Genomic DNA, 25,358 nt, shown 5'->3' with positions numbered 1-25,358 from the left:
AATAAGCACTTAACAAATACCATTAAACAAAGTAATGAGGTTGGCTGAATTACACTCTAACAGAACTGAACATAACCACTAAAATGACCTCTGTAGAACACCAGATCAGCCTCCCTATAGTTCCAAGTGAAAATACAGCTTTCTTTTGTCATCTTCCTATGAAATCTATCCCCTGGTTGTCATCCTCTTCACCCCAACCTGGACCATCCTAATATTAATTTTTGATAGATAAAAGCCTTATGTTTTTCAGGCCCCATGCTGATAATAAATGTGGTATCTTTTAAGCTTTGGGGATGTGCCAACCACTGTATTAAGTGTTGGGGTAGATACAAAAAAATCAGGAAATCCCATCCTGTAGAAATCTAGGGACCAGACTGAATTCAATCAATCAATCAAAGGTATTTATTGAGTGCTTATCGTACGAAGAGCACTGTACTAAGCCCTTGGGAGAGTACAATATAACAGAGTTGGTAGACACGTTTCTTGCCTACCAGGAGCTTACAGTCAAGAGAGGAAGACAGACAATGCAAATAAGTTATGGATATTGGATGAAGGAAACTTTTAAATCTTCTGAGAGGTGAAGGTGATAGGGCTCCAAAATGACCCAGAGGTCTCTCTGAGGTCATAGCTTCAGAAGGAGGCCAGAAACACCTGCCCTGAATGGCCACGGTCATTTTATCAGTCACTAAAACATTTTCCTTATGAACCATCAAGATATCTTGGAGTGCTTTTCTCTCCACTGGATCCACAAGCCACCAAGAGATGCTTAGGGAAGCTCTAGAGGAGCAGAATATTTTATGGGATTTTAGTATCATTTGTTCTGTTGAAACATGGCTCTCAATAGCCATGGGACGGGGACCCTCAGGACTCCCTGTACAAGGTGAGAGACATTTCTTCTAGGCCACCTGCATCACAGATGCTATAGAGGCCCAGGACAAAGAGTTGATCTCAGCGACTGTCACCCGCTAACCTCGGCTTCTTGATCACCCACAAAACCATCCCTAAATCACAAAATAGTTGTTTGCTTTGACAATAGCCAGGGCTGGAAGATTCTACTGGGCCACAGACCTGCTGCTTGACTTTGAGCAAATCCCTTCTCTTCTCAAGGCCTCAATCGCTCCATCTGGACAATGGGGAACCTGCCCTTACATTCCTTATCTCTGTGTGAAGGTCAGAGAGGTGATAGTCAGGAGACAGTGGTGAATGGAAATACAGCAAAAGATCTCTGACAAGGTGAAAAGCACATGTTCAAGGACTTCATTAAGTTTAAAATTTTTTTTAAATGGTATTCATTAAGCGCTTACTGTTACTTAGGTCACCGTTCTGGGCTCTGGGGTAGATATGTTAATCAGGTTGAACACAGTCCCTGTCCCACAGGGGGATCACAATCTAAGTTGCAGGTAAAACAGGTTTTGAATTCCCATTTTACAGATAAGAAAACTGAAGCCCAGAGAAGTTCAGTTGCTGTGTCCAAGGTCACACAGCAGACACCTGGCAGACCCAGGATTAGAACCCACATCCCCTGACTCCCAGGTTTGGGCTAGTTCCACTCGGCTCTACTGCTTCCTACTTCTCTGTGCCTCAGTTTCCTCATTAGTAAAATAGGGACAAAATATCTGTTCTGCCTCCTTCTCTGACTGTGAATCCCACGTAGGATTGGCACTGTATCTGATCTTCTTATATCTACCAGAGATTAACAAACACTGCCATTATTATTACTATGAAACTCCTGGTCAGGCTTCTTCCTTCAGTATTTCCTCCTGGCCTTGTAATCTTGCTAGAGTGTAAGCTTCTTGAGGGCAGGGATCATGTCTACCAACTCTATTACATTCTACCAAGCATTTGGTACAGTGCTCTATTCAGAGTAAATGTTCAGTAAGTATTAGTGTTTGATTGTAAGTTTACGTATGTATTTTTGCCAGTCCCCAACACCCCCCTCCTAAAACACTCCACCAAGGCTCTGGAACAAGTTTGGGAAGGTCTGGGGTCCCCCTCAAGGTCTGTGAATTTCCATAAAACATTCTGTATGATGTCACTCTATTCCATTTCATAATCTGTGGAACGCCTGCATTGTAACACAGGCCTGTTATTTCTGGTTCAGCAGAGGCATTTCCGGTGTCTGTTACGGTGTCACTGGCCACGCTAGTGTTGGAGTAGTTGAAGAGGGTGCTACTGCCTGGCTGGTCACCATGGGGCCGGATCAGAAGAAAGGAAGTCTCTTCTGGACCCTAGCATCACCCAGGGCTCTATAAAGCCTTCCACGTTTGATCTTTGGATTGAACTTCCCGATCAAAGGGCAGCAGAATGGAGAAAGGCATCAAACACCAAAGATCAGACTGGGGAAAGATCATCGGGGAGGAAGAGAAGGTCAAAGGCACCAGACTGGAGAAAGGGTACTGTAGAGGTAGAGATGGGCAAAAAGGCAAGACTGGGGAAAGGGCACTGGGGAGGGAGAGATAAACAGAGACAGCTACTGAAGAAGGGACCAAGCTCACCATTAACAATTGATTCATTCAATTCAATTCAATTGTATTTATTGAGCACTTACTGTGTGCAGAGCACTGTACTAAGCACTTGAGAGAGCACAGTACCACAATAAACAGATACATTCCCTCCCCACAATGAATTTACAGTCTAGAGGTAGAAACACAGACATTAATATAAATAAATAAATTACAGGTGTGTACATAAGTATTGTGGGGCTGGGGGGTGATAAATGATGGGAGCAAGTGAGGGTGATGCAGAAGAGAAGAGGGAGAAGAGGAAAGAAGAGCTTAGTCAGAGAAGTTCTCTTGGAGGAGCTGTGCCTTCAATAAGCTTTGAAGAGGGAGAGAATAATTGTCTGTCCAATACGAGGTGGGGGCGGCGTTCCCAGCCAGCGGTCGGGTGTGAGGGTGGGCGCTAAGGTGCAGGGTTAGGACAGCAGATCCTGTTTGTGGGAAGAAGGCATCCTGGTGTTTCTCCTTCCCCAAAAGTCACCCAAGAGGGGATAGAAGCTCAGCTACCAGGGATGTCTTAGAGCCTGGAGACAGGGAGACGATCAAGAGCTGAAGCAAATGTTTTCAGGCTTTCAGAAAATTAACACTGAACCCAAGCTTTTGTTTGGGACCCCTGGCAAGCAGTGGGAAGCCTAAGCCTCTTGGACAATTCTGCCCCTGCCCTCTCACACCTCTTCCTTCTACTGCTCCAGAATATAGGCCAAAAGGCTAGAAAACACTTTACCAATCAGTGGTATTTATTGAGTGCTTACTGTGCAGAGCACTGAACTAAGTGCTTATTAATCAATGGTATTTACAAACTTGACACACTTTTGAATACAGCTTGAATCCTCATAACACGCTGGAGAAATAGTGGTGTCCAAGAAAGAAGGAAGGGGCTGACTGGGGTTGGGGATGGAGGGCTAGACACCCCCTCCTTTCTCCTTCCAGCAGCCTCCTCTGCACAGGAAGGAAGAGGCGTTTTTTTGGGCGATGAGAGGAAAGCAGGAAGATGATCCAGCTTTGGGTCTCTTTAGTTTTTCCCTTTGCTCTCCCAGACCCCCACAGTCCCCACAAAAGGCTACTGTTTCCCAGGACTTGAGATTAGAGGGACTCAGGCCTGCCTTCTCTCTCTCCTTTGGTCCAGACTCAATTCCCTAATACTCCACCATTAGAGGGCAGGAATCAGACAGAGGGCAGCTCACAGAGAGGTGGGGAGGAAACTGAAGCCCTGACTGAGATAACGGTTCTCCAGGAGTCCCATCTCTCTCTCTGGGTCTGCTCCCTGGCTGGCCTTTACTGCCCAGGACACCTACACCTTCTCCTCCCACCGGTAGGACACACTTCCCAGCCTTCTAGATAAATATTTGATAGTCAAAACAGAAATATAAAAACCAACCCGAGCAGAAGACCTTCCAAGCCCGGTTCAACCGGCCTCCTCATCCACCTCATCTTTGTCCTGTTCCTCGTCCTGGATCATCCTCACGATGTGGGTGAGGTCCAGGCTGCGGGTCAGCGTGTCCAGCAGCATCTCGTCCTTCTGGACGCCCTCCATGAACTCCTCCAGGGACAACTCCCCTGTGGAGAAGGTCACCACCAATTAGGGAGGGAGGAGTGCCGGCTGCCCTGTGAACCGACGCGGGGCTACAATTGGGAGCCGGGGATGTGCAAGAGCAGAAACCAAGCCACTCCGCCTGGCTGCAGTCCACGCTACCAGTAAACTCTTCCAGCTGTGGACCTTTGGGAGAAGAAGGGAAGGGGCTGGGCGAATCCCTGGGCCTTCAGACGGAAGTGAACAACACACAAATTGCTTGCAATGGGGAACCTATGCCTCGGAAGGTTGGCGTCTGAATCGTGAACCTAGGCTTCCTCTTAGTCTGTAGAGTCATTATGGGCAGGGAACACGGACCTGGGAGTCGGAAGGTCATGGGTCTAATCTCAGCTCTGCCACATGTCTGCTGTGACCTTGAGCAAGTCACAACTTCTCTGTGTCAGTTACCTCATCTGTAAAATGGGGATAGAGACTGTGAGCCTCCCGTGGGACAGAGACTATATCCAATCGATTTACTTAATACAGTGGCTGGTACATAGTAAGTGCTTAACAAATCCCATCATTATTAATGGGTCTGCTAATTCGGTTACATTGCACTCTCCAAAATGTTCGTAAAGTGCTCTGAACATAGTAAGCACTCAATTAATACCACTGATTGATTGATTATCACTGGCTGCAAGCTCACTCCTGTCCCCCACCAGAAGCCTTTCCCTGGGGCTGGGGAGGGTCTCCCCATTTTGCATCCTCATCCCAGTCACTCCATGGTCCTCAAGGTGGATGGAGGGGGCCTGCCCATCTGAAGGCCCCTCTGTCGTCAACCTCCCCCCAAATTCCCACTCATTTCTCAGCGTCCCTCCTCCCCCGTGACTCTGGACCCTGGGTCGGGTCACTCTGCAACAACTCCGGGGAGGAAGACAAGATCATTTCTCCCTTCCTCTGAGCCCCCCAGCCCTTCTCCTGTCTTACCATCTCCGTTGATATCGATCTTGGTGAACACCATGTCCGTGAACTCCTCCGCAGTCATGGTGGAGTCGTTACAGGGGTTGATGGCGCGGATGGCCTGGCGGGGGGGAAAGAGGGGATGTCGTGCTGTGGGTGGAGAGGGAACAGGAAAGCTAAAGGAAGGGAGACCCCCAAACTTCAGGACACCTCATTCTCGGGGGAAGGAGTGCAAAGTTAGGGCGCCAACAGCAGAGGGCACTGCAAGATGGGGCCATCTCTCTGCACCCTCTTGGGCTTTTCCGTGGTTCATTCATTCAATAGTATTTATTGAACGCTTACTATGTGCAGAGCACTGTACTAAGCGCTTGGAATGTACAAATCAGTAACAGATAGAGACAGTCCCTGCCCTTTGACGGGCTTACAGTCTAATCGGGGGAGACGGACAGACAAAAACAATAGCAATAAATAGAATCGAGGGGATGAACATCTCATTAACAAAATAATAGAATCAAGGTGATGTACATCTCTTTAACAAAATAAATAGGGTAATGAAAATATATACAGTTGAGCAGACGAGTACAGTGCTGAGGGGAGGGGAAGGGAGAGGGGCAGGAGCAGAGAGAAAGGGGGGAAAAGAGGGCTTAGCTGAGGAGAGGTGAAGGGGGGGAAGAGGGGGAGCGGAGGGAAAAAGTGAGCTCAGTCTGGGAAGGCCTCTTGGAGGAGGTGAGCTCTAAGTAGGGTTTTGAAGAGGGGAAGAGAATGAATTTGGCGGAGGTGAGGAGGAAGGGCATCCAGGACCGCGGGAGGACGGGGGCCAGGGGTCGACGGCGGGATAGGCGAGAACGGGGGACGGTGAGGAGGAGGGCGGCGGAGGAGCGGAGCGTGCGGGGTGGGCGGTAGAAAGAGAGAAGGGAGGAGAGGTAGGAGGGGGGCAAGGGGATGGAGAGCCTTGAAGCCTAGAGTGAGAAGTTTTTGTTTCCTGCGGAGGTCGATGGGCAACCACTGGAGGTTTTTAAGAAGATGAGTGACAGGCCCAGAGCGTTTCGGCAGGAAGATGAGCCGGGCAGCGGAGTGAAGAATAGACTGGAGCGGGGAGAGACGGGAGGAAGGGAGATCAGAGAGAAGGCTGACACAATAATCCAGCCGGGATATTACGAGAGTCTGTAACAGTAAGATAGCCGTTTGAGAGGAGAGGAAAGGGCGGATCTTGGCGATATTATAAAGGTGAGACCGGTGCCGTGGTTGGGAGGCAGGTGTGGTGGTCCTCCTCAGAGTTGGCTCCCCAAAGGGGCACATTCTGGCCTGCCACCCCTCATCCTTGCCCAAAACTAGCAGGGCAAGATCTAAGCCTGAAATATGAGGCTTTAAGGTGGAGAAACCAGCCTCGCTCCTGCCTGTTGAGCCCAGTCGGAAAACACATAAAGTAATTATGAAAAACAAACGAACAATAGAATGAATAATACCACCATCATGAGCTGCTTTCCCAGATTTGATCGCACTGTAGTCTCACCACTTACAAAAGTGAGGTAAGGAAGGAATGATTCTCCCCACTTTTTTTTTTATGGCATTTGTTAAGCGCTTTCTACGTGCCAGGCACCGTACTGAGCACGTAGAAAGAGAAGCAGCGTGGCTCAGTGAAAAGAGCAGGGGCTGGGAGTCAGAGGTCACAGGTTCAAATCCCGATTCAGCCGCTTGTCAGCTGTGTGACTTTGGGCAAGTCACTTAACCTCTCTGTGCCCCAGGTACCTCATCTGGAAAATGGGGATGAAGACTGTGAGCCCCCATGTGGTACAACCTGATCACCTTGTATCCTCCCCAGCGCTTAGAACAGTACTTTGCGCATAGTAAGCGCTTAACAAATGCCATTATTATTATTACAAGCTAAGAGATACACTGTGGATGCCTCCACGTGTCTCTCACTGTCTTATTTCCCATTTTACAGATGAGGTAACTGAGGCCCAGAGAAGTTAAGTGACTTGCCCACCAAGGTCAGGCAGCAGACAAGTGCTTTATCTACTAGGTTATGCTGCATCCATCATACCAAAGGGGAAACTAAAGCTCAGAGAATTGAATAATTTACTCATGGTCATGTGGCGCAGAGTCCGGACTAGGGCTCGGAACCTCAGATGTCCAGACTGACTCTCTTCACTCTCTCCTGCCCAAGGTGGGGCCCTCTTCTTCTTCTTTGGGCCATCAATCAATCACTGATATTTATTGAGCACTTCCTCTCCCTCTGGGTCCGATCCAGCTAGAGTTGCTCCACCATGGCAAGTGGAAGGCTGGAGGACGGGGGAATGGGGTGGCTATCATGGCTCACCTGGATGATGGTCAGCAGCTCCCCCCGGTCAATGCAGCCATTGCCATCCACATCATAGAGCTTAAAGTACCAGCGCAGCTTCTGTTCCACCTTTCCTTTCAGGACAAGGCTGAGGGCAGCCACGTACTCCATGAAGTCAATGTGGCCATCCTGGGGAGACAGCAGGGCCAGGGAGGGTCCGGAGGGGAAGAACAGGGCAGGAAAGGCAAGAGAGGAAAGACGAAGGCCGGGGGGAAGGAGTTGAGGCTGAATTGGCCCAGAAGTCGCCCAGTTGAGAAACAGCAAGGCCTAGTGGATAGAGCACGGGCTTGGGAGTCAGAAGGACCTGGGTTCTAATATGGGCTCCGCCACTTGTCCTCTGTGTGACTTTGGGCAAGTCACTTCCCTTCTCTGGGCTTCAGGTACCTCATCTGTAAAATGGGGATTTAAGACTGTGAGCCCCATATTGGACAGGGATTGTGTTCAACCTGATTTGCTTGTACCCACTCCAGCGCTTAGTACAGTGCCTGGTACCTAGTAAGCACTTAACAAATACCATGATTATTATTAATTATTAGGTCCCGGGGAGAGTGAGAGTCAAAGAAGATTAGACGGAACTAAACCAGAGGCTGGGGCAGAAGCGGAATACAAGCTGAAGTGGCTTAGTGTTGGAATCCCGGGTCAACATATCAACCAACGGATTAAGTAGCCGCTGAAACTCAGGGGCCAAAAGAGTTAAATTTTGCCCTGGGACAGAAGCTTATTTTCTGGATGACTGTAGACCATTCTGAACATTATCCATTTTGGGAAATCAAGTGTAGCCAACATTCAGTGATGCAGGGGAGTGTTCTTCAGCATGATGATGATGACATTTATCAAGCTGTTACTATGTGCCGAGCACTGTGCTAAATGCTCCAGGCCCCTTTGCTCACCAACCTGCTCACTGACTCTGAACATAACACTATTTATTGACCCTCCCCACAGAGGGAGTGGGTAGATGGATGACCCAAAACTCCAACTCCACTATCTGGCCTCTAGTGTTGCTTATAAAGCTTCGGCAGGGGAGAGGGGTGAAACTATTGGCTAGAATGATATGTGAATTTCAGTGCCCCCTTAGTACGGAGAGCTGAGAGAAGCTTTTAAGGTCGCTAAGGCATAAGGGGGCAGGCAAGCTGGGAAAGTGGAATATACAACGGTGGAGTCTGGGGAGACATAAAGTCGGAGAAACAAGGGAGGGGGAATGGTCAGTGATTCCGACTTTTCATTTGGAGTGTGGGGGTGAGCCCCATGTGGGACAACCTTATAGTTTTGTATCTATCCCAGCACTTAGAACAGTGCTTGGCACATAGTAAGCGCTTAACAAATACCATCATTATTATTGTAGGGATTATATCTATCCAATTATCTTGTAACAACCTTAGAATTTAGTACAGTGCTTGACACATAGTGAGCACATAACGAAAGCACAATTATTATTATTGACCTGATTCCCACATTGGCCTGGGAGCCGTAAAGCAGCAGGAATAGTGTCTCTTCTCTAACATGGATCCCAGGTGTTTAGCAAGATGCCCTTCCCAGAGAGAGAAAGAGAGAGAGCAGTTGTTCTTTGGACCAAAGATAATGTTTCCAATAGTGAAATTCACCCATAGGTGCATGTGTGGCTGACTAAAAGGTCATGCAGGAGCTCCACCCCTAATTACACTGCCCACAAAGGCTGCCTTGTCAATGGGAGTGCCTGACCTTGTTTTCACTTTTGCCTTCAATGAAGCCTTGACTGACTCTTCCTCCTCCTCCTTTACCTCCTTCTTTTCCTCTTCCTCCTCCTCCATTTTACCTTCCTTCTTCTCCTCTATGTCTTTTTAACACTGAAAATGAAAGAAGCTTCTATCTCCTTGCCAACTCAAGACCAGTCCCATAGCCTGGCCCTGTTTGCTCCCAGTCCCCAAAGAACATGCCAATTATGCCCCACCCCACCTGCTGGTTGGCCCTGAGGTCCATTCTGAAACCCATAATCTACTTTATTTTAGACCCCCCCCAAAACCCAATAAATTGTAAATAGCCCCTGAGCTCCACTCCCGGACTGGATTTTCAGCGTGGATTAAAACCCGAGTACCCGACTGCTGAAGAAGCTCGGATTAGCGGGAAAAGAAAAAAAACATTCAGTCCAGTAGAGTCCAGTAGAGCCCCATACGGGTTTTAATCCCATGGGGAGGGATGGGGTGGTGGAGGGGCAGGGATTACAGACAGGGCTGAGTCGAAACAATGACAGCTCATTACTGCATTATCCTTTCAGTGAATTATTCATCTGGACCCTGCATACGTTGGTCACCAAGCTTTAAGGCTTTTGAAGAGAGGAAAGAAGAGGAAGGGGAGTGGAGGCTGAGCCCCCCCGGGGCCACTGTAATCTGCAGGAAGCAAAGAGCAGAAAGGAGTTGTAATAAGTCATTTATCTAATTCCTCTGCCTGGATTCAGGCTGCCCCTTACTCCAGCCCATCTCCCCTTGTCTTCAAAATCAACAGAGAAGACACCACGGTCTTACCCAGTTAACGTGTGCCTGTGGATTCTCAACAGTTTCATCACAGCTCACAACCCAACATTAGAGAGGTTCTTTTTTGTATCTGATCTAACACCCTCCTGCTGCAAATAACTTCCTCCTGCCCTGCTCGACCTCCTGTCTTTCTCTGCTCCAGATTCCTACTTTATTTGACAATTTTTTTCTTTCTTGCAATTTTCTAGGAAGGAGATTCAGCCGGATGCCCCAGTATTCCCCCATTCTAGAACGCGAGAACTGGAAGAGAACCCAAGAGGTCATTTGGCCTAGCTCCCTGCCTCCAAGTAGATGAATGCCTAAATCACACTCCCCATCTTCAAAACCCTTCTAAAATCACATATCCTCCAAGAGGCCTTCCTAGACTAAGCCTTTTATTCCCCAATTCAGCCTTTCCTCTGTGTCAACTATGCACTTGGCTGTGTACCCTTTAAGCACTTTGATACTCAACCCAATCCCATAAAACTCATGTAAATGTTCTTATACTCTACTATTTCCCCTCTCCGGCATTTACATTAATGTCTGTCTCCCCCTGTCTACCCCTCGTGGGCAACCATCAAATCCACCAATTCTGTTGTATTGAACTTGCCCAAGCATTTAGTACAGTGTTCTGTGTACAGAAAGCACTCAATGAACACCATTGATTGACTGACTGATTGATAGGTCAGAGAGGTCCCTGTCCTATTTTTAAAGATATTCAGATTCTACCACCTCCCTGGTACCCTTGCTCAGTGCTCTGATCCCCTGCCCATCTGGAAATTCTTCCTAATATCTAAATTAGTACTCTCCTACTGTCATTTGTGCCAGCCTCTGTGGTCCGGGAGAAGGATGATCTATCATTCTCCTTGTATTAACCCTTCAATTATTAGGGCCACCAAATAATCTACCCTCTGGCCCAAACCACCCCTTCAGGCCTACCTTATTGAAGTCAAACGTCTCAAACATTTGTTCGACATATTCGTTGGCGGTCGGGCTGAGATTCTTCAGGCCAAAGAAATGTCTGAATTCGTGCAGGGTGAGCTGGCCCGACGGACACTCGTTCATGAACTTTTTGTACCACTGATGGCACTCGGTGCTGCTCAGTTCCTCCACCGTCTTCCCTCCCATAACGTTTCCCATTTCCCCGCGTGGCGGGCCAGCCAGTGGCCAGATGCGAGGACTAGAATAGGGACTTCAGAGTGTGGGGGGGAGGGGATTTCTTCTCACTCTCAACCTGACATCTTCTTGGGTTAAAGCTCTTTTACCATGGAGAGAGCAGGAGAGAGAGCAGGCCAGTGGGAGTTGAAAGCCGGAGGGTAAGTGGGTCGGAGAGCCGGAGAGTTGGAGATCAGGAGAGCAGGAGAATGGGAAAAAAGGCAGGAGAAAGCCCTAAAAGGTGGAAGGGAAGCAGACTTGGCTGCCCATGAGATGGCCCGGTCCTCAGAGGCAGGAGTTAGTCTTTCCTTCCCTGCAGGAGACGTTGACCTTCTCCAGTCCTCATTCTGAGAGGTTAAAGGCCCCCCTAAATCCCTGCACAGCCAATGGTGTGAGGGAATGGGGATGAGGTCAACCAGGAGTCAAGAAAAAATAGAAAGCAGGAAGCCACAAGGGACTGGGTGGCATTAAAGGCCGCCCTGGGATTAGGGGACAGAATTTTCCCAGTGGACTGTAATCCTCTAATCCCAGGCCTTCCTGACAATCAATACGAATGATATCAGGGACACCCAGAATAGAATTCAAAACAGGGAGATCCCAGCCTGACCCATGCTCTGTTCATCTCCAGTGTTTGACCCTGTCCTTTGCCGCCCATGAAGTCAATGGCTCGGCCCGGAGAGGAGGAAGCCGGGTTTCATGCTAGCTCTCGGATTCCCACTCTTCAAAGCAATTTATCCTCACACGATTTATCTCTGGCTCAAGACAGATGTCTGGAGATGAGTCCAGCCCAACTGGAATTCCACATCTCCAGACAGGCCCTCTGGAAGTGGGGAGGGATGGGGAGGCCCGAGAGGAGGAGAAATAAGATGGGTTCAAACTACAGCAGGAGGAAGCTAGCTTAGACATCAGGAAGAACTTTCTGGGTTCTTCCATGCTTGAATGGATGACTGAGGGTGGATCTGGAAAGATGATTCTAAGATGATTCTGGGAAAAAGAATGAATTTTTTCAACAGCTGCCTGAAATAGCCCCATCTAGAGTCAGGGAATTAACGTACATGATCTCTCAAGGTATTTTGCATGTCATATTTCTAAATCTGGTTAACAATACAGGTGATGATGAGGATGGTACTGGTAATGATGATGAAGTACCTTAGCTAACAGGAAAATGCTCCCCTAATTAAATGGGGCAGGCAAAAGGCTGAGGCAGAGAGTCCGACGGATAGAGGTGGGAGGGACTTTGGGCTCAGAGCCAGACTTCTGGGGGGAACCCGCATCTGTGAGTCATCAGATCCCAGCACGGGGCTATGAGTTCCTTTTGGAACAGGAATTCCAACTCCACTTTCAGTGCCCTCACCCTGCCCCTTTCCTTCACCTCTCTCCTACTCCTTTAGCCTCCAGAGACTCTTCAAGGAGGTTTCCTTCCCTCAGGAGCACCTGCTCTTCCTGCCCCTCTCCTCTCTGGCAGCTGGGGACTCCCAACATATCCCAAGACCTGGAGGGGAAGAGGCAAGCAGGAGAGGAATCATCCAGAGGAGGTCTTGGGTTCCTTGGCCCAGTTCAGTTCAGAACAGACAGCTGGTGAGGAAGGGTAATCTGCCAGAGGATGGCTACCAACTTAGGACTGGGTTCCCTGGTAGTCAGAACCCTGCAGCTCCCTCACCAGCTTTCTGCCTTTGTAAGGGACCGTGGGTAGCATTAGAATCCAAACCCTGGGAGTGGGGGAGGGAGCCCAGCCTGGCCACAAGAGGGTGGTACCCACCCTGACTGGCCAAGTGGTTTAGTTTCTGCTGAGCTGGCCTGCGCCAGGATCGACCTGTGCCCAAAAGAGGAGGGAGGAGCTGTAGGGAGTCACCCCCAGCCCCACTCCCCTAACCAAACTGGTATGACCTGTCCTGAACTGCTCTGTGCTTGAAGTTGCCCTTGGACGCTCCTGGTTTTGGCAACTTGACCCTTTCGCCGCCCAGGCATTTCTCTCTGCTCATCTACCTCCCAGCAGGGGGAGGCTCCATAGGCTGATCACCTTCTTGTTGACAACTCCATAAACTGACCTACTGGGCAATCAGGGTCCAGCAAGGACCAACTGGACTTTTGGGGAATTGGCTTTAAGAAGGGTAGGAGAACTGGGGAGATTCTCATGCTTAGAATCTGAGGCCCTAAGACCCCCAGCTCCCCCAAAGCCCTGAGATTCCCCCTTCTACCCAATTTACCCAGCCAGGAAAGTAGGGCTGGGTTTTGGGGGGCTCTAGGGAAAGAAACCCCTCCGAACTAGGAGTTCTGGGAAATTTACCCTTGATCCTGGCTACATCTCCAACCAGGCCAGAAGGACTGAGGGGGACTTCTCAGCTGGCCTGAGACTTACTCAGTTCTTTTCCCCTGGATCTTCTGTCCTCCCACTCTCCTCCTGGGGGAGGACAAAGTGACACAGGAATAGCAGGGGACCTAAGGAAGGGAATAGGAGAGAAAGGCACCAGGATCTTCTTCTCATCTCCTGCCCCTGGGCCCCTAACTTCCATTTATCTGACATCTAGGTAATCCCTGCTGACCAAAGGAGGGTTTGGAAGTCAAACTGTGACTCCATAGGGGCGAGGGAAGATAAACAAGATTTATTTATCTGTTTGTCCCATCTAGAACCTGGCTTTGCTCATTTAACTAGCCTACTGTAGACTGGACCTACTCTCCCAGCAAATGGTTACTCCTCTCAGGGCCTTGACTTCACTCCATGGGGTGGTCCACTGTGGGGAAGAGGAGGGAAGGCTTAGTGCTGGTCAGGGAGGTGGGAACTCCACTTAACGATGTTGAAGCAGGGGATGTTCAGTTGCTTGCGGGTGTGGTCTATGTTCTGATGGTACAGGTAGCCGCAGGTGGGTTTCTGCACCGTGTAGAATGGCATGTAGGAATTGGAATATTGTTGACTGTAGAAGTGAAACTTGAGGGACTCGGGCTTCAGGGATCCGGGGTCCACCACCACGGGCACACAGTCAGAGGCCATGGAACGTCTCTGTTGCCCCTGCAGGGATAGTTCTAGAACCTTCCTGGCCATTGGATTTCTCTGGGGGGGTGGTCCAGGGGCAGGAGAGGAGAGAGAGAGGGAGAGAGAGAGAGAGAGAGAGAGAGAGAGAGAGAGAAATTGGTTAAGGGCCGAGGCTTGGAAGTAGCAGGGTTAATCAAAGAGGACCATGGGAGAGAGCTGTGTTAGCATTTGATCTCTTCTCCCCAACATCTGGCCACAGCTGACATAGGACCACTGGAACTAGGAATTGGCAGGGATGGTGCTCCAGAGTATGTGCATGTTAATCACGTCAAAATGTAGAGATCTGCCCTTTAACCTTGCCCCTCGCGACCCATTAGGATCAGGTCAAGCAGGCTCTGCCTAGAAACTGGAGGGATTGGGCCTGGGAGGGGTTGGGCCCAGCCTGAGTCTCAGCCCTGATTAACCAGGGGGGCAGTGAGGAGGGTGACGGGGTTGGGGGGGGGGGGGGCGGTAAGAAGGGTGGGGATCTAGTGAGGTTGGAGCCAACCCCCAGGCACCTCTCTCCCCTTCCACACCCCATGCCCTGCGGACCTGTGGGGTAGGGTGGAATGGGGGTGCTGGCCAGGGCAGTGGGAGGCCCTGGAACTACCGGGTTAATTGCTGGCTCACCACCAGGCTCTGATTTTTCCAGTTTGTTTTGGAGCTGCCTGTGGACAGCCACGCCTGCCTGCCTTCCTGCCTGTGAAGAGGATGGCGGTCCTCCCGTGAGCCACTGATCAGCCCCTCTAACCCCCCCCCAACCCCCCAGTACCCTGCTGGGGCTGTCTATTTTTAGTCTGACCTGCAGACTTAACCCTCTTAGTCATGTAAGGAGGGATGAGGGATTGGCGGTGGGGAGAAGGGACCACACTAATCTAGCTAGGGCCCTCCCCAGCCACCACATCTCCACCTGGCTGCTGATCTGAGTCCCAGGGGTGGATGGGATGGGGGCACAGAGGGAAGCATGGGGAGAGACCCTGCAGACTGTGGAGAGACCCCACAAGACCCCCCAGACCCAGGCCTCCTTGCCCAGGGAACTAATTTGAGTAAACAATCACCAAGGTTACTATCATGCTGTACTTTGTGTGTAATTAATGTTTGTCTCCAATGAAGCCAATCCCACCTGACAGCTGGGTGCCAGGGCCTGAGAGAAATCAGGCAGCGGGCTTAAAAGAAAACAAGGGAGTATGCCAATTAAAAACATTCTACTTCTGCAGACTCTCCTCTTCATGTTGGAGTCCGTGGGGCCCTGGGTCTGAGCTAGCTGAGTTTGGTTGTGGCAGGCAGAGTGACAGTCTGGGAATATCTGAACCCAGGAAGGGGCAAGGGGCAAAAGATGGGAGAGGTCAAGGGAGAAAGGGGTATCCGGGACTTTGGGTGGAGCAGATGAACATTCTTTGGCCTAATGATTTTTGAAGAGGGTTTGCATGGCTGGGTGAGCAATATATTTCCTGATTTTATTTGAATTAATGCTGCTAACCTGCTCAGGAGGAAAAACGGGAAGGAGAGAGAAGGGGCCTTATCTCTCCCCCTCTAGACTGTAAGCTTGTTATGGCAGGGAATGCATCCACTAATTCTGTTGTATTGTACTCTCCCAAGCACATATTAAGTGCTCAATAAATACCATTGATTGATTGATTAAGTAGAGTAGCTTGGCCTACTGGATAGAGCATAAGCCTGGGCAACAGGAGCTGGGTTCTAATCTCCCTTCTGCCACTTGTCTGCTGCATCACCTTGGGCAATCACTTAACATTTGTGTGCCTCAGTTACCTCGTCTGTTAAACTGGGATTTAAGACTGAGCCCCATATTGGACATGGACAGTGTACAACCTGATTATCTTGCATCTACCCAGTGCTTAGTACAGTGCCTGGCACAAAAGAAAAAAGAAAGAAAAAAAAAGAGCCCCAGGAAGGGACAGGCTCATGAGTTTCCCCATAAACCCAGGGAGGGGACATCTAGAGAGCAACCCTAAGAGTTCTGATCCCCAGACCAGGAGGCTTTTCCAGGGAGACCAGGCAGCTGACTTTGCTCTTTGTTCTCTACCTTAAAACTGAGATGGCGATAAGGACAGGCATGGAAGGGAGGGAGGTGGGGAGGGGAGGAGCTAGGGAATGTGGCAAAGAGTACCCCACAGCAGGGTCATGGGCTTGGAACTGCCTCATTCCTTGCCAAAGTCCAGTGGCCCCCACGGATGACTAAAGCTGGGAGAGACCAGCTCTGAGGCCCAGCTGTCCTGGAGCAGGGCTGGGGCTGGATAGGGTGGGTGTGCCCTTCATGCCACATATTTTTCAGGTTACCCAGCGGGTTTCATTAACCTTTTCCCCACCCGCAGCAGTAGGCACCTGAGCAAACCCCTCTTGTCAGGGAAGGGTGCGGAGAGGGTGAGAAGGTGGGGATCCATTTAATTCTTTAATCCACCAAGTAGAGAAAGAAAGAAATGTAGGGGGAAATGACTCCATTGTCCACCGCCATCTTGGAACACTTCATGTTCCACTGCTCCAGGGCCTGACTGGGGGACCACGCAAATCTGGCTTTAGACTTCCGAGACACCCCCCTCAACACAAGGCTTCTAAGACTACCAAGACACCTCTCCGCACAATAATAATGATAATAATAGTAACTGTGGTATTTGTTAAGCACTTACTATGTGCCAGGCTTGGTACTAAGTGCTGGGGTGGATACAAGCAAATTAGGTTGGACACAATCCCTGGCCCACGTGGGGCTCACAGTCTCAATCCTCATTTTACAGATTAGGGAACTAAGGCCCAGAGAAGTGGAGTGACTTGCCCAAGGTCACACAGCAGACAGGTGGCAGAGCTGGGACTAGAACCCAGGTCCTTCTGACTCCCTGGCCAGTCCTCTACCCACTAAGCCATGCTGCTTCACGGGTCGGACTCCACAGAGAAACCGAGAGATAGACCCCAGCTGCATAGACACAGTCCGGAAGAGCCAGGGTGGACACAGCTTCATCAGAGGCAGGGAATCGCAAAGCATTCAGAACTACAGGGAAAACAGGCTTGGGGAACGGAGGGATACCGAGGCAGGCAGGGCTTGAGGGCTTGAAGGAAGTGCTGGGAATAAGAGGGAGCAACAGGGTGACCACAGACCAAGTGGCTGCTCTGGCCCAGCCCTGATGCTCACCTTCTGTACTCCCCTCTCCTGCCAATTCTTTTCCCTGTGGGGCCAGGTTCCCCAGGAATTCCTGGATGGAGTGGGAGAACTTTAGGATTTGAGGGGCGGAGGGGAGAGGGACGGGCTGAGAAGAGAGAGTGGGAAGGCTTCTGACTGGATAGAGGTGAGTCTTGGGGGATCAGAGATGGACTGGAGCCATCCCCTTACTCCCTGTTCTATCTGGTGCCAAGGGAAGGTACTATAGCTGAGGGAGAGTATAAAACAGCTCCCCTGGCTCTTGGCAAGGAGTTTCCACCTCCCTACTCTGCCAGCCAGTTGGCAGAGACAGGGTCTGTGATGTCACCCTGCCCCTTCCCTGCCAGACTGAGCTGCCTCCCGGGCGATGCCATACCAAGTGGGGCATCCTCGCAGGCAGGTCCCCCGGCTGTGGCAAGGCGTTGGCACCGGAGAGGTCAGATGATCTGATCTAGAAGGGTCCCCAGGGATTGGCTGAACCTGGGTGGGGCCAGGGACATTGTGACTCTCCAGCAGCATCATTCATTGTCTTTCTCCAATTCCACTGGAGGCCCCGCTGGCAACCAGTCTGGGCACTACTAGAGGACCACCTTCCTGGGACTCCCATGTAAAGTCTACTCAGGCCCAAGCCCTCTTGTTCTGGGGGCTCATTCTATTGTCTTATTTTTTTAATGTTTGTTAAGCACTTACTATGTGCCAGGCACTGTACTAAGTGCTGGGGTAGGTACAAGTTCATCAGGTTGTACACAGTCCATGTCCCGTAAGGGCTCACAGTATTAATCCCCATTATACAGATGATGTAATGAAAGCACAGAGAAGTTAAGTGACTTGCAGATAAGTGGCAGAGCTGGATTTAGAACCCAGGTCTTTCTGTCTTCCAGGCCTGTGCTCTATCCATTAAGCCACACTGCTTCCCAAGCCCCCAAGAACCTGAGGGATCCCATTTAATTTTAAATCTGGGACTGTTTCTATATCTGAGAACAGTGTGTTTGGTTCTCACCTGGGACTGACTGGAAACCTGGGGAAATCCTCCTTGACTCACACTTTGCAAATGAAGCAGCTTAGCACAGTGGAAAGAACAGAGGCCTGGGAGTCAGAAGACCTGGGTAATAATCCTGGCTCTGAAATTTACTTGATTTGTGACCTTAGGCAAGTCACTTAATTTCCCTGGGTCTTAGGCTCCTCATTTGTACAAATGGGGATTCGGTAACTGTTCTCCCTCCCTCTTAGACTGTGAGCCCCATGTGGGACAGATTGAGTCTGAACTGACTATTCTGTATCTACCCCAGCACTTAGTACAGAGCTTGGCACACAGCAATACCACCACTATCAGTTGGTTCTAGACTAGGGTTGGTCCTAGTTCTTGGATAGATCTGGGGTCAGTTCTAGACCTGGAGTTATACCATTTGGACAATTCTTCCTCAAAGAGCTTCTGCGGCTCTGCCTTTTCCTTGCCACCCAAATTGCCACCACCTTGGTTCACCTTTCTTCACACCATGCTTACAAAACTGCATCAGCCTCCTTGCTGGTCTTCCTGCCTCCAGCCTCTCTCCCTTGCTCCTTCCAAATTAGACAAAAATTCCTTACCCCTTCTTACCTTTTATCTCCCCTCTCTCCTCACACATTAGTCCCCAGCTCGCACTTGGCTCTTCCCAAGCCCCCTTCCTATCTGTACCTTGCTCTCACCTTGTCAGCCTCCAACACCTTGAAAACACTATTCCCCTGATCAGGAATTCCTTTCCCCACAAATCCACCCGATTTCTGTTCTCCCTCTTTCGAAGTTCTCCTAAAATCCCACCTTCCCAATTAGTCTTTCCTCATTAATTATCCACATCTTAATCATATTACCTCAGCAGCAGTCTCTTGCACCTATGTCCCATCCTCAGCACTTGTGCTTATATGTATCTTGATTGAACGTTCAATTTATTTATTCAGATTTCACTGTATGTATAAACATTTACATCTCCCCCTGTGGACAGGGTATGTTCTGTTCAGTCATTCACTCATATTTTTGGAGCGTTTACTGTGTGCAGAGCACTGTACTAGCACTTGGAAAATACAATTCAGCAATAGAGACTTTTCCAAATGTTTAATGCATCATGTTCATTAGGTGCTCAATAAATAGCAATATTAATTAACTTATTAATTTGTATCTACCTCAATGCTTAAAACAATGCTTGACTCTTTCATTCATTCATTCATTCATTCATTCATTTATTCATTCAAATATTTATTGACCACTTACTGTGAAGCAGTGTGGCTTAGTGGAAAGAGCGCTGGCTTGGGAGTCCGAGGTCATGGGTTCTAATCCCGGCTCCGCCACTTATCAGCTGTATGACTTTGGGCATGTCACTTAACTTCTCTTTGCCTCAGTTATCTCATCTATAAAATGGGGATTAAAACTGTGAGCCCACATGGGAGAACCTGATTATCTTATATCTACCCTAGCGCTTAGAACAGTGCTTGGCACTTATTAAGCACTTAACAATTACCATTATTATTATTATTAAATCACCGTACTAAGTGCCTGGGAGAGTGCAATATTACAATAAATAGACACATTCCTTGCCCACAACAAGCTTACAGACTAGAAGGAGAGACATACATTAATGTGAATAAATAAATTACAGATATATACATGAGTGCTGTGGGGCTTACACATAGTAAACACCTAACAAATACTATAAAAAGTGGTATTTATTTAGCAGTTACTGTGTGTGGCACACTGCACTACGCAATGCTACTACACTGAGCAGTGTTGCCTAGTGGATTGAGCAAGGGCCTGGGAGTCAGAAGAACCTGGGATCCAATACTGGCTCAGCCACTTGTCTGCGGTGTGACCTCGAGCAAGTCACTTAACTTCTCTGTGCCTCAGTTTCCTCATCTGTAAAATGGGGATTAGGACCATGAGCTCCATATGGGACACTGTGTCCGACGTGATTTGCTTGTATTCACCCCAGCACTTAGTACAGTCCCTGGCAAATAGAAAGCACTTAACAAATACCTATATATATATATACACATATATACATATTATATTGAATATAAATACATTTAAAATACATATATACATACATATCATATTAAACATAAATATTCTATCAATCAATTAATCATATTTACTGAGTACTTATTGTATGCAGAACACTATACTTAGCTCTTGGGAGAGTACAATGTAACAGATTTGGTAGACATGTTCTCTGCCCACAGTGATCATACCGTCCAGAGAGGGAGCTGGATATTAATATAAATAAATTATTACAGATATGTACATACATGCTGTGGCTAAGGAAGGGATGAATAAAGGTGCAAATCCAGGTGCAAGGGAGATACAGAAGGGAGTGAATGGAAGAAGAGGACATGAGGGCTTAGTTGGGGTAGGCTTCATCAAGGAGATTGGATTCAATAAGACTTTGAGGGTGGGGAGAGTGATCAGTTTGTTGAATATGAAGAGGGAGAGAGTTTCAGCGCAAAGGCAGGAAATGGGTCGATGGCAAGATTGATGAGGCTGAGGTACAGTGAGTAGGTTGACATCAGAGGAGCCAAGTGAGTTGTCTGGATTGTAGTAGGAAATCAGACAGATAAGGCAGGAAGAGGCAAGGTGATTGAGTGTTTTAAAGCCAAAGGTAAGGATTCGTTTGATGTAGAGATGGATGGGGAAACCACTGGAGGTTCTTGAGGAGTGGGAAAACGTGGACTTAAATGTTTTGTAGAAAAGCAATCCAGGCAGCAGGGTGAAGTATGGACAGGAGTGGGGAGAGACAGGAAGAAGGGAAGTCAGCAAAGGAGATTGATACAGTAATCAAGGAGGGATAGGATAAGTGCTTGGATAAACATGATAGCAGCTTGGATGATAAGGAAAGAGGATTTTAGCAATGTTGTGAAGGTTGAACTGAAAGGATTTGATGACAGATTGAATATGTGGGTTGAGAGGAATTGAGGATCATACCAAAGATTACAAGTTTGTGAGACAGGGAGGATGGTGGTGCTGTCTGCAGTGATGCAAAAGTCAGGGGGAAGACAGGTTTTGGTGGGAATAAGGGGAGTTATGTCTTGGACATGCTGAGTTTGAGGTGCCCTGGTAGGGCTGTCCTGAAGGCAGGAGGAAATGTGAGATTGCAGATAGGGAGAGAGATCAGGGCTGGAGACGTAGATTTGGGAATCATTCGCATAGAGATGGTAGTTGAAGTCACTGGAGCGAAGTATAGTGGGGGGACCCAGACCTGAGCCTCGAGGGACTCCCACAGTTAGAGGGTGGGAGGCAGAGGAGGAGCCTGCAAAAGAGACTATGAGAGGTCAGAGGGATAGGAGGAGAACCAGGAGAGGTCAGTGTCAGTGAAGCCATTTACTACTAATAAATACTACTACTAGATTTGGGGCTGATATGAGAAGAAAAGCCCCTCCCTGCCCACATACCCACACCCTGGAGAGCTTTCTGGCTCAGACGTCATCTCCTGCTGCCTTAAGCATCATCTGACCCCATCATCTCAAAAGCTGGAGAGGAGGTCTTCCCACCTCCTCTGCCCTCTGTCTTCTCCCTGGGCCTACATCCTCTCCTGCAGCCCCATTAGTTTTCACGAACTCAGTGACTCTTAACCAACCTCCAATTCCAAACTTAATCATTGTGGTATTTATTAAATGTTTACTATATGCTATGTACTTACCTATCAAGTTGGACCCATGCTGGTTCCACACAGGACTTACCATCTAAGGGGGAAGGTGTGCAGAGCACTGTACTAAGCACTTGGGCGAGTACAGTACAACAATAAACAGACACATACCCTGCCCACAGCAAGCTTAAAGTCTAGCAGGGGGAGACTGACATTAATATAAATAGATAAATTAACATACATAAGCACATTATGAACATAAGTGCTGTGGGGCTGGGAGGGAGGGTGAACAAAGGGGGCAAATCAGGGCAACGCAAAGGGGGGAGGGAGAAGAGGAATGGGGGGCTTAGACAGGCCTTTTGGAGGAGTTGCACCTTCAGTAAGGCTTTGAAAGTGGGGGAGAGTAATTGATGAAGGAACTGAGGCACAAAGAAGTGAAGTGTCTTGCCGGGGTCACAAAGGTGGGAAGGGGCAGAGATGAGAACCCAAGTCCCCAGACTCCCAGGCCCATCCTCTTTCCTCTAGGCCACCTTTATCATTTATCATTATCCCTTTATCATTCTCAGGGGAGAAAGACAATGAAGAATCCATAACTCCTCAACTGGAATCCAAACTATGTTAGTAACACATCAAAACGCCTAGGGGAGGGAGAGAAAACATCAGGCCAGGCAGAAGGGACCTGTGATTTCACACCTTAAAAAGATTCCAGGCTTGCCTTGGGCAGGGAAATTTGTATTTATTTATTTACTTTCTTGGTGGACTGGGAGTGTTGGTCAGAGGAGGGAGGGGGAGAAGAGGGATTGTGAGGTTAGGGCCTCCAGGGCTGGGCAGGAGTGGGGTTAAGGTGTTTGTGACTTGTGTTCAATCCCATATCTTGCCTCCTGTTGGTAAAGAGCCCATAATGACAGAGCGAGTGGAGGGGTGGGAGGGGGAAGCAAAAACAAGAAGGAGAAAAATAATACTCATCGGGCTGTTTTTTCACTCCCCTCTGACCAGTCCACTCAAGAACCATTTGGAGGTATTAACACCTTCCCCTAGGGGCAGAGGCAAGAGGCAGGCTGCCCCTGCCTTTTCTTGCTCTTTCACAGATGGCCAATGTCACAGGACTGACGTTGGACAAGTGGGAACCCCAGGAGGGTCACTAGGCAGGTAGGGGAGGCAGTGCTGGGGAAAATAAAGGGTTTTTATAACCCATCCCCCCCCCCCGCCAGATCAATTCTCTGTCAATACATCCTGCCTTTCCTGGTGGATCTCCAGACAGGCATAGGTGCCATTTTTCATTCATTCATCCAGTCATATTTATTGAGCACTTACTGTGTGCAGAGCACCGTACTTAGTGCTTGAGAGACTACAATACAACAATAAACAGACAAGGATCTTACAGTCCAGACGATTTTGAAATGGGGTGGGGGGGAGTGTGCAATCAATCAATCAATGGTATTTACTGAGCGCTTACGGTGGAGTCTGAGCTTTTGGGTTGGCAGAGCCAGTGGGATGGGATCGGGAATGGTAGTCAGACTTCAAAGAGCTAGCAGATTTTCTGAGACCTGTTCGGAAGCTCTTAGATCACATCCAGCTGAGCCTTGCTTCCAGTGAGGAGGGTGGTGGTTAAGGAGTGGAGCTACTTGCCGGTACAAGTTGATCCACAATTCAAACCTCCCCGGAAAAGGCTTTTCACTTCCGTAGCTCCTGCATTACTTTGTAAATATTTTTATGTCTTCTCTTCCATAGAGTGTAACTTCCTTGTGGCTGCACGGGAATGTGTCATTTGCTAATTTGGTACTTCTCAAGCTCTTAGTACAACCAATCAATCAATCATATTTATTGAGCACTTACTGTATGCAGAGCACTTAGGAAAGTTCAGTCCACTTGCGCCCAGTGAGTGCTCAATAAATTCTATTACTAAGCTTTTTTTCTCCAATTTTTCTGGTCTTCCCAGAATTGGTGGCCGTGGCGGGCAAAACAGTTGTTTCTCCCACCCTTCTTGTCTGTCCCTCTTGCCCAATACCACCTTCCCAAGGACAAGAAATGACCAGTCCCTTGGTAGAGTCAGAAAAGAGACTATGGAGACAGAGTTCTAGATGGCTGCTTTCACTGACATGGTTGAATTTACTCTCTGGAATGGGTCATTTTAAAGATTTTTTTTCCATCCGCATTCTTTCACACCTTACTGGCCCTACTTCAATCAAACAGGTCATATTCCCTCTCAGATTCCCACAGGTCACTAGGCTGACCACCTGCTTCCAGCATCATCTACCATGTGGCTCTTGTGTTCCTTTTGCCTCCCTTCCCTCAGAGCACCATACCTCAAGGCAAACACTTGGACAAAAACTTGACCTTTTTTTTAAAAGAAGGAGCAGTGACCACCCAACCACTCTTTAGAGAAACCCTGAGAAGATCCAAGTGGGACTTTGGCAAAATTGGGTAGGTTTTGGGAGGGGAGTGTCGATTCTGGGCAGTATCTGCTGCCATCTGGAATTGGAGATTCCCTCCAATAAAGTTTGCTTGCCCTGGTTATAGGAAATTATGGGGCTGTGACTTAATTACAGGAATGGTGCTTTTGTCTTTTTCAATGGGAACCCTGTCATTTGGCTGTTTCTTTTACTTGGGCAGCAGGTGTTGGTCATGATTAGCATGGTGACAGTTGCGGGAGGTGCCGAGACTCAACAATAGACTGGGCACTAGGCTGAAAATAGAATTAGGCCTTGCGGGGCCTGATGACCCTCAGTGACCAGGCAATAACTCAGGAAATGGTGGGATTGGAGATAGTGGGTTGAGTTAACCCACTCTTTACTCTCCCACCCCCACCCCATCCCCTAACTCATGCTGCCCCTCCCCACATCAGATCACACCTCTCCACATTCAAATCCCTCCGAAAATCCCACCTTTTCATTTGATTTCGCAGCACCCTGAGTCATGTCATCCTTTCAGCCAACTCTAGCTCTCCTCTAGAGCACTCAAGTATGTGCGTGTAACAATTATTTATCCTGACCACTCAAACTGAAAAGACATCAGTGTGTCTACCCCCATCACAGTATAAACTCCTTGTGGGCAGGGAACGTGACACCTCGTTTTGGGCAGGAAATGTGTCTGTTTATTGTTAATAGTGCACTTTCCCCAGTGCTTACTACAGTGCTTTGCACACAGTAAGTGCTCAATGAATACAACTGAATGAGTCAACTTCTTTGTTCGGCACTTCCCAAACACCTGGATTCAAGTCATTGAGTGATTCTCCACTACTCAGTTCTTCAACTGTAAAATGAGCATAACTTTTAGATTCTCAAAGAAAGAAGTCTCCAGGAAAGGGCTGCAGTGCCTGATACCTCATGGGAAGCAAGATTCAAATATACTCCCTTCTATAATCATCTTTTCACTGGCTCTCTACAAACCAGAGCCAGGTGACTAGAAGAGGGAGAGACCCCAGTATTCACAAGTCTGTAGCAGTTTAGAGGGAGGGGAAGCAGGGTGGAGCAGCCAAATGGTCCCCTAAAATTATTCCCTGCCAGCTGGCTCATAAATCTGCACTAGAAAAGGAAATATCAGCCCAAGAAGCCAATGGGGATCGTGAGAGGAGGCTGCAGGAAGCACAAAGCCCAGGCTGTGATTCTGAGAAAGAGCATGGCTTAGTGGAAAGGGCATG

General features: G+C 48.7%; 2 protein-coding genes across 2 annotated transcripts in view; both read right to left on the bottom strand.

The window, feature by feature from the left end:
* Positions 1 to 13,437, bottom strand: part of GUCA1A (guanylate cyclase activator 1A) — a 36,055-nt gene extending 22,618 nt beyond the window's left edge. The window contains exons 1-4 of the mRNA XM_039912706.1: positions 10,735 to 13,437; positions 7,289 to 7,438; positions 4,996 to 5,089; positions 3,877 to 4,055 (exon numbers count right to left, since the gene is read on the bottom strand). Of these exons, the coding sequence (XP_039768640.1) occupies positions 3,904 to 4,055; positions 4,996 to 5,089; positions 7,289 to 7,438; positions 10,735 to 10,935 (597 nt within the window). The 5' untranslated portion in view covers positions 10,936 to 13,437 and the 3' untranslated portion in view covers positions 3,877 to 3,903. The remainder of the gene's footprint in view (positions 1 to 3,876; positions 4,056 to 4,995; positions 5,090 to 7,288; positions 7,439 to 10,734) is intronic.
* A 97-nt stretch (positions 13,438 to 13,534) lies between these two features.
* Positions 13,535 to 17,585, bottom strand: GUCA1ANB (GUCA1A neighbor). The gene is made up of 2 exons (XM_039912705.1): positions 17,485 to 17,585; positions 13,535 to 13,999 (listed from the first exon to the last, which is right to left on the bottom strand). Exons 1-2 carry the CDS (start codon positions 17,494 to 17,496, stop codon positions 13,706 to 13,708), a joined length of 306 nt encoding a protein of 101 aa, XP_039768639.1. The 5' UTR covers positions 17,497 to 17,585; the 3' UTR covers positions 13,535 to 13,705.
* Between the last annotated feature and the right edge of the window lie 7,773 nt (positions 17,586 to 25,358).

Source organism: Ornithorhynchus anatinus, chromosome 7, assembly GCF_004115215.2.
Source record: "Ornithorhynchus anatinus isolate Pmale09 chromosome 7, mOrnAna1.pri.v4, whole genome shotgun sequence".
NCBI lineage: Eukaryota > Metazoa > Chordata > Mammalia > Monotremata > Ornithorhynchidae > Ornithorhynchus > Ornithorhynchus anatinus.
This window is presented reverse-complemented; position numbering and strand designations above follow the sequence as displayed.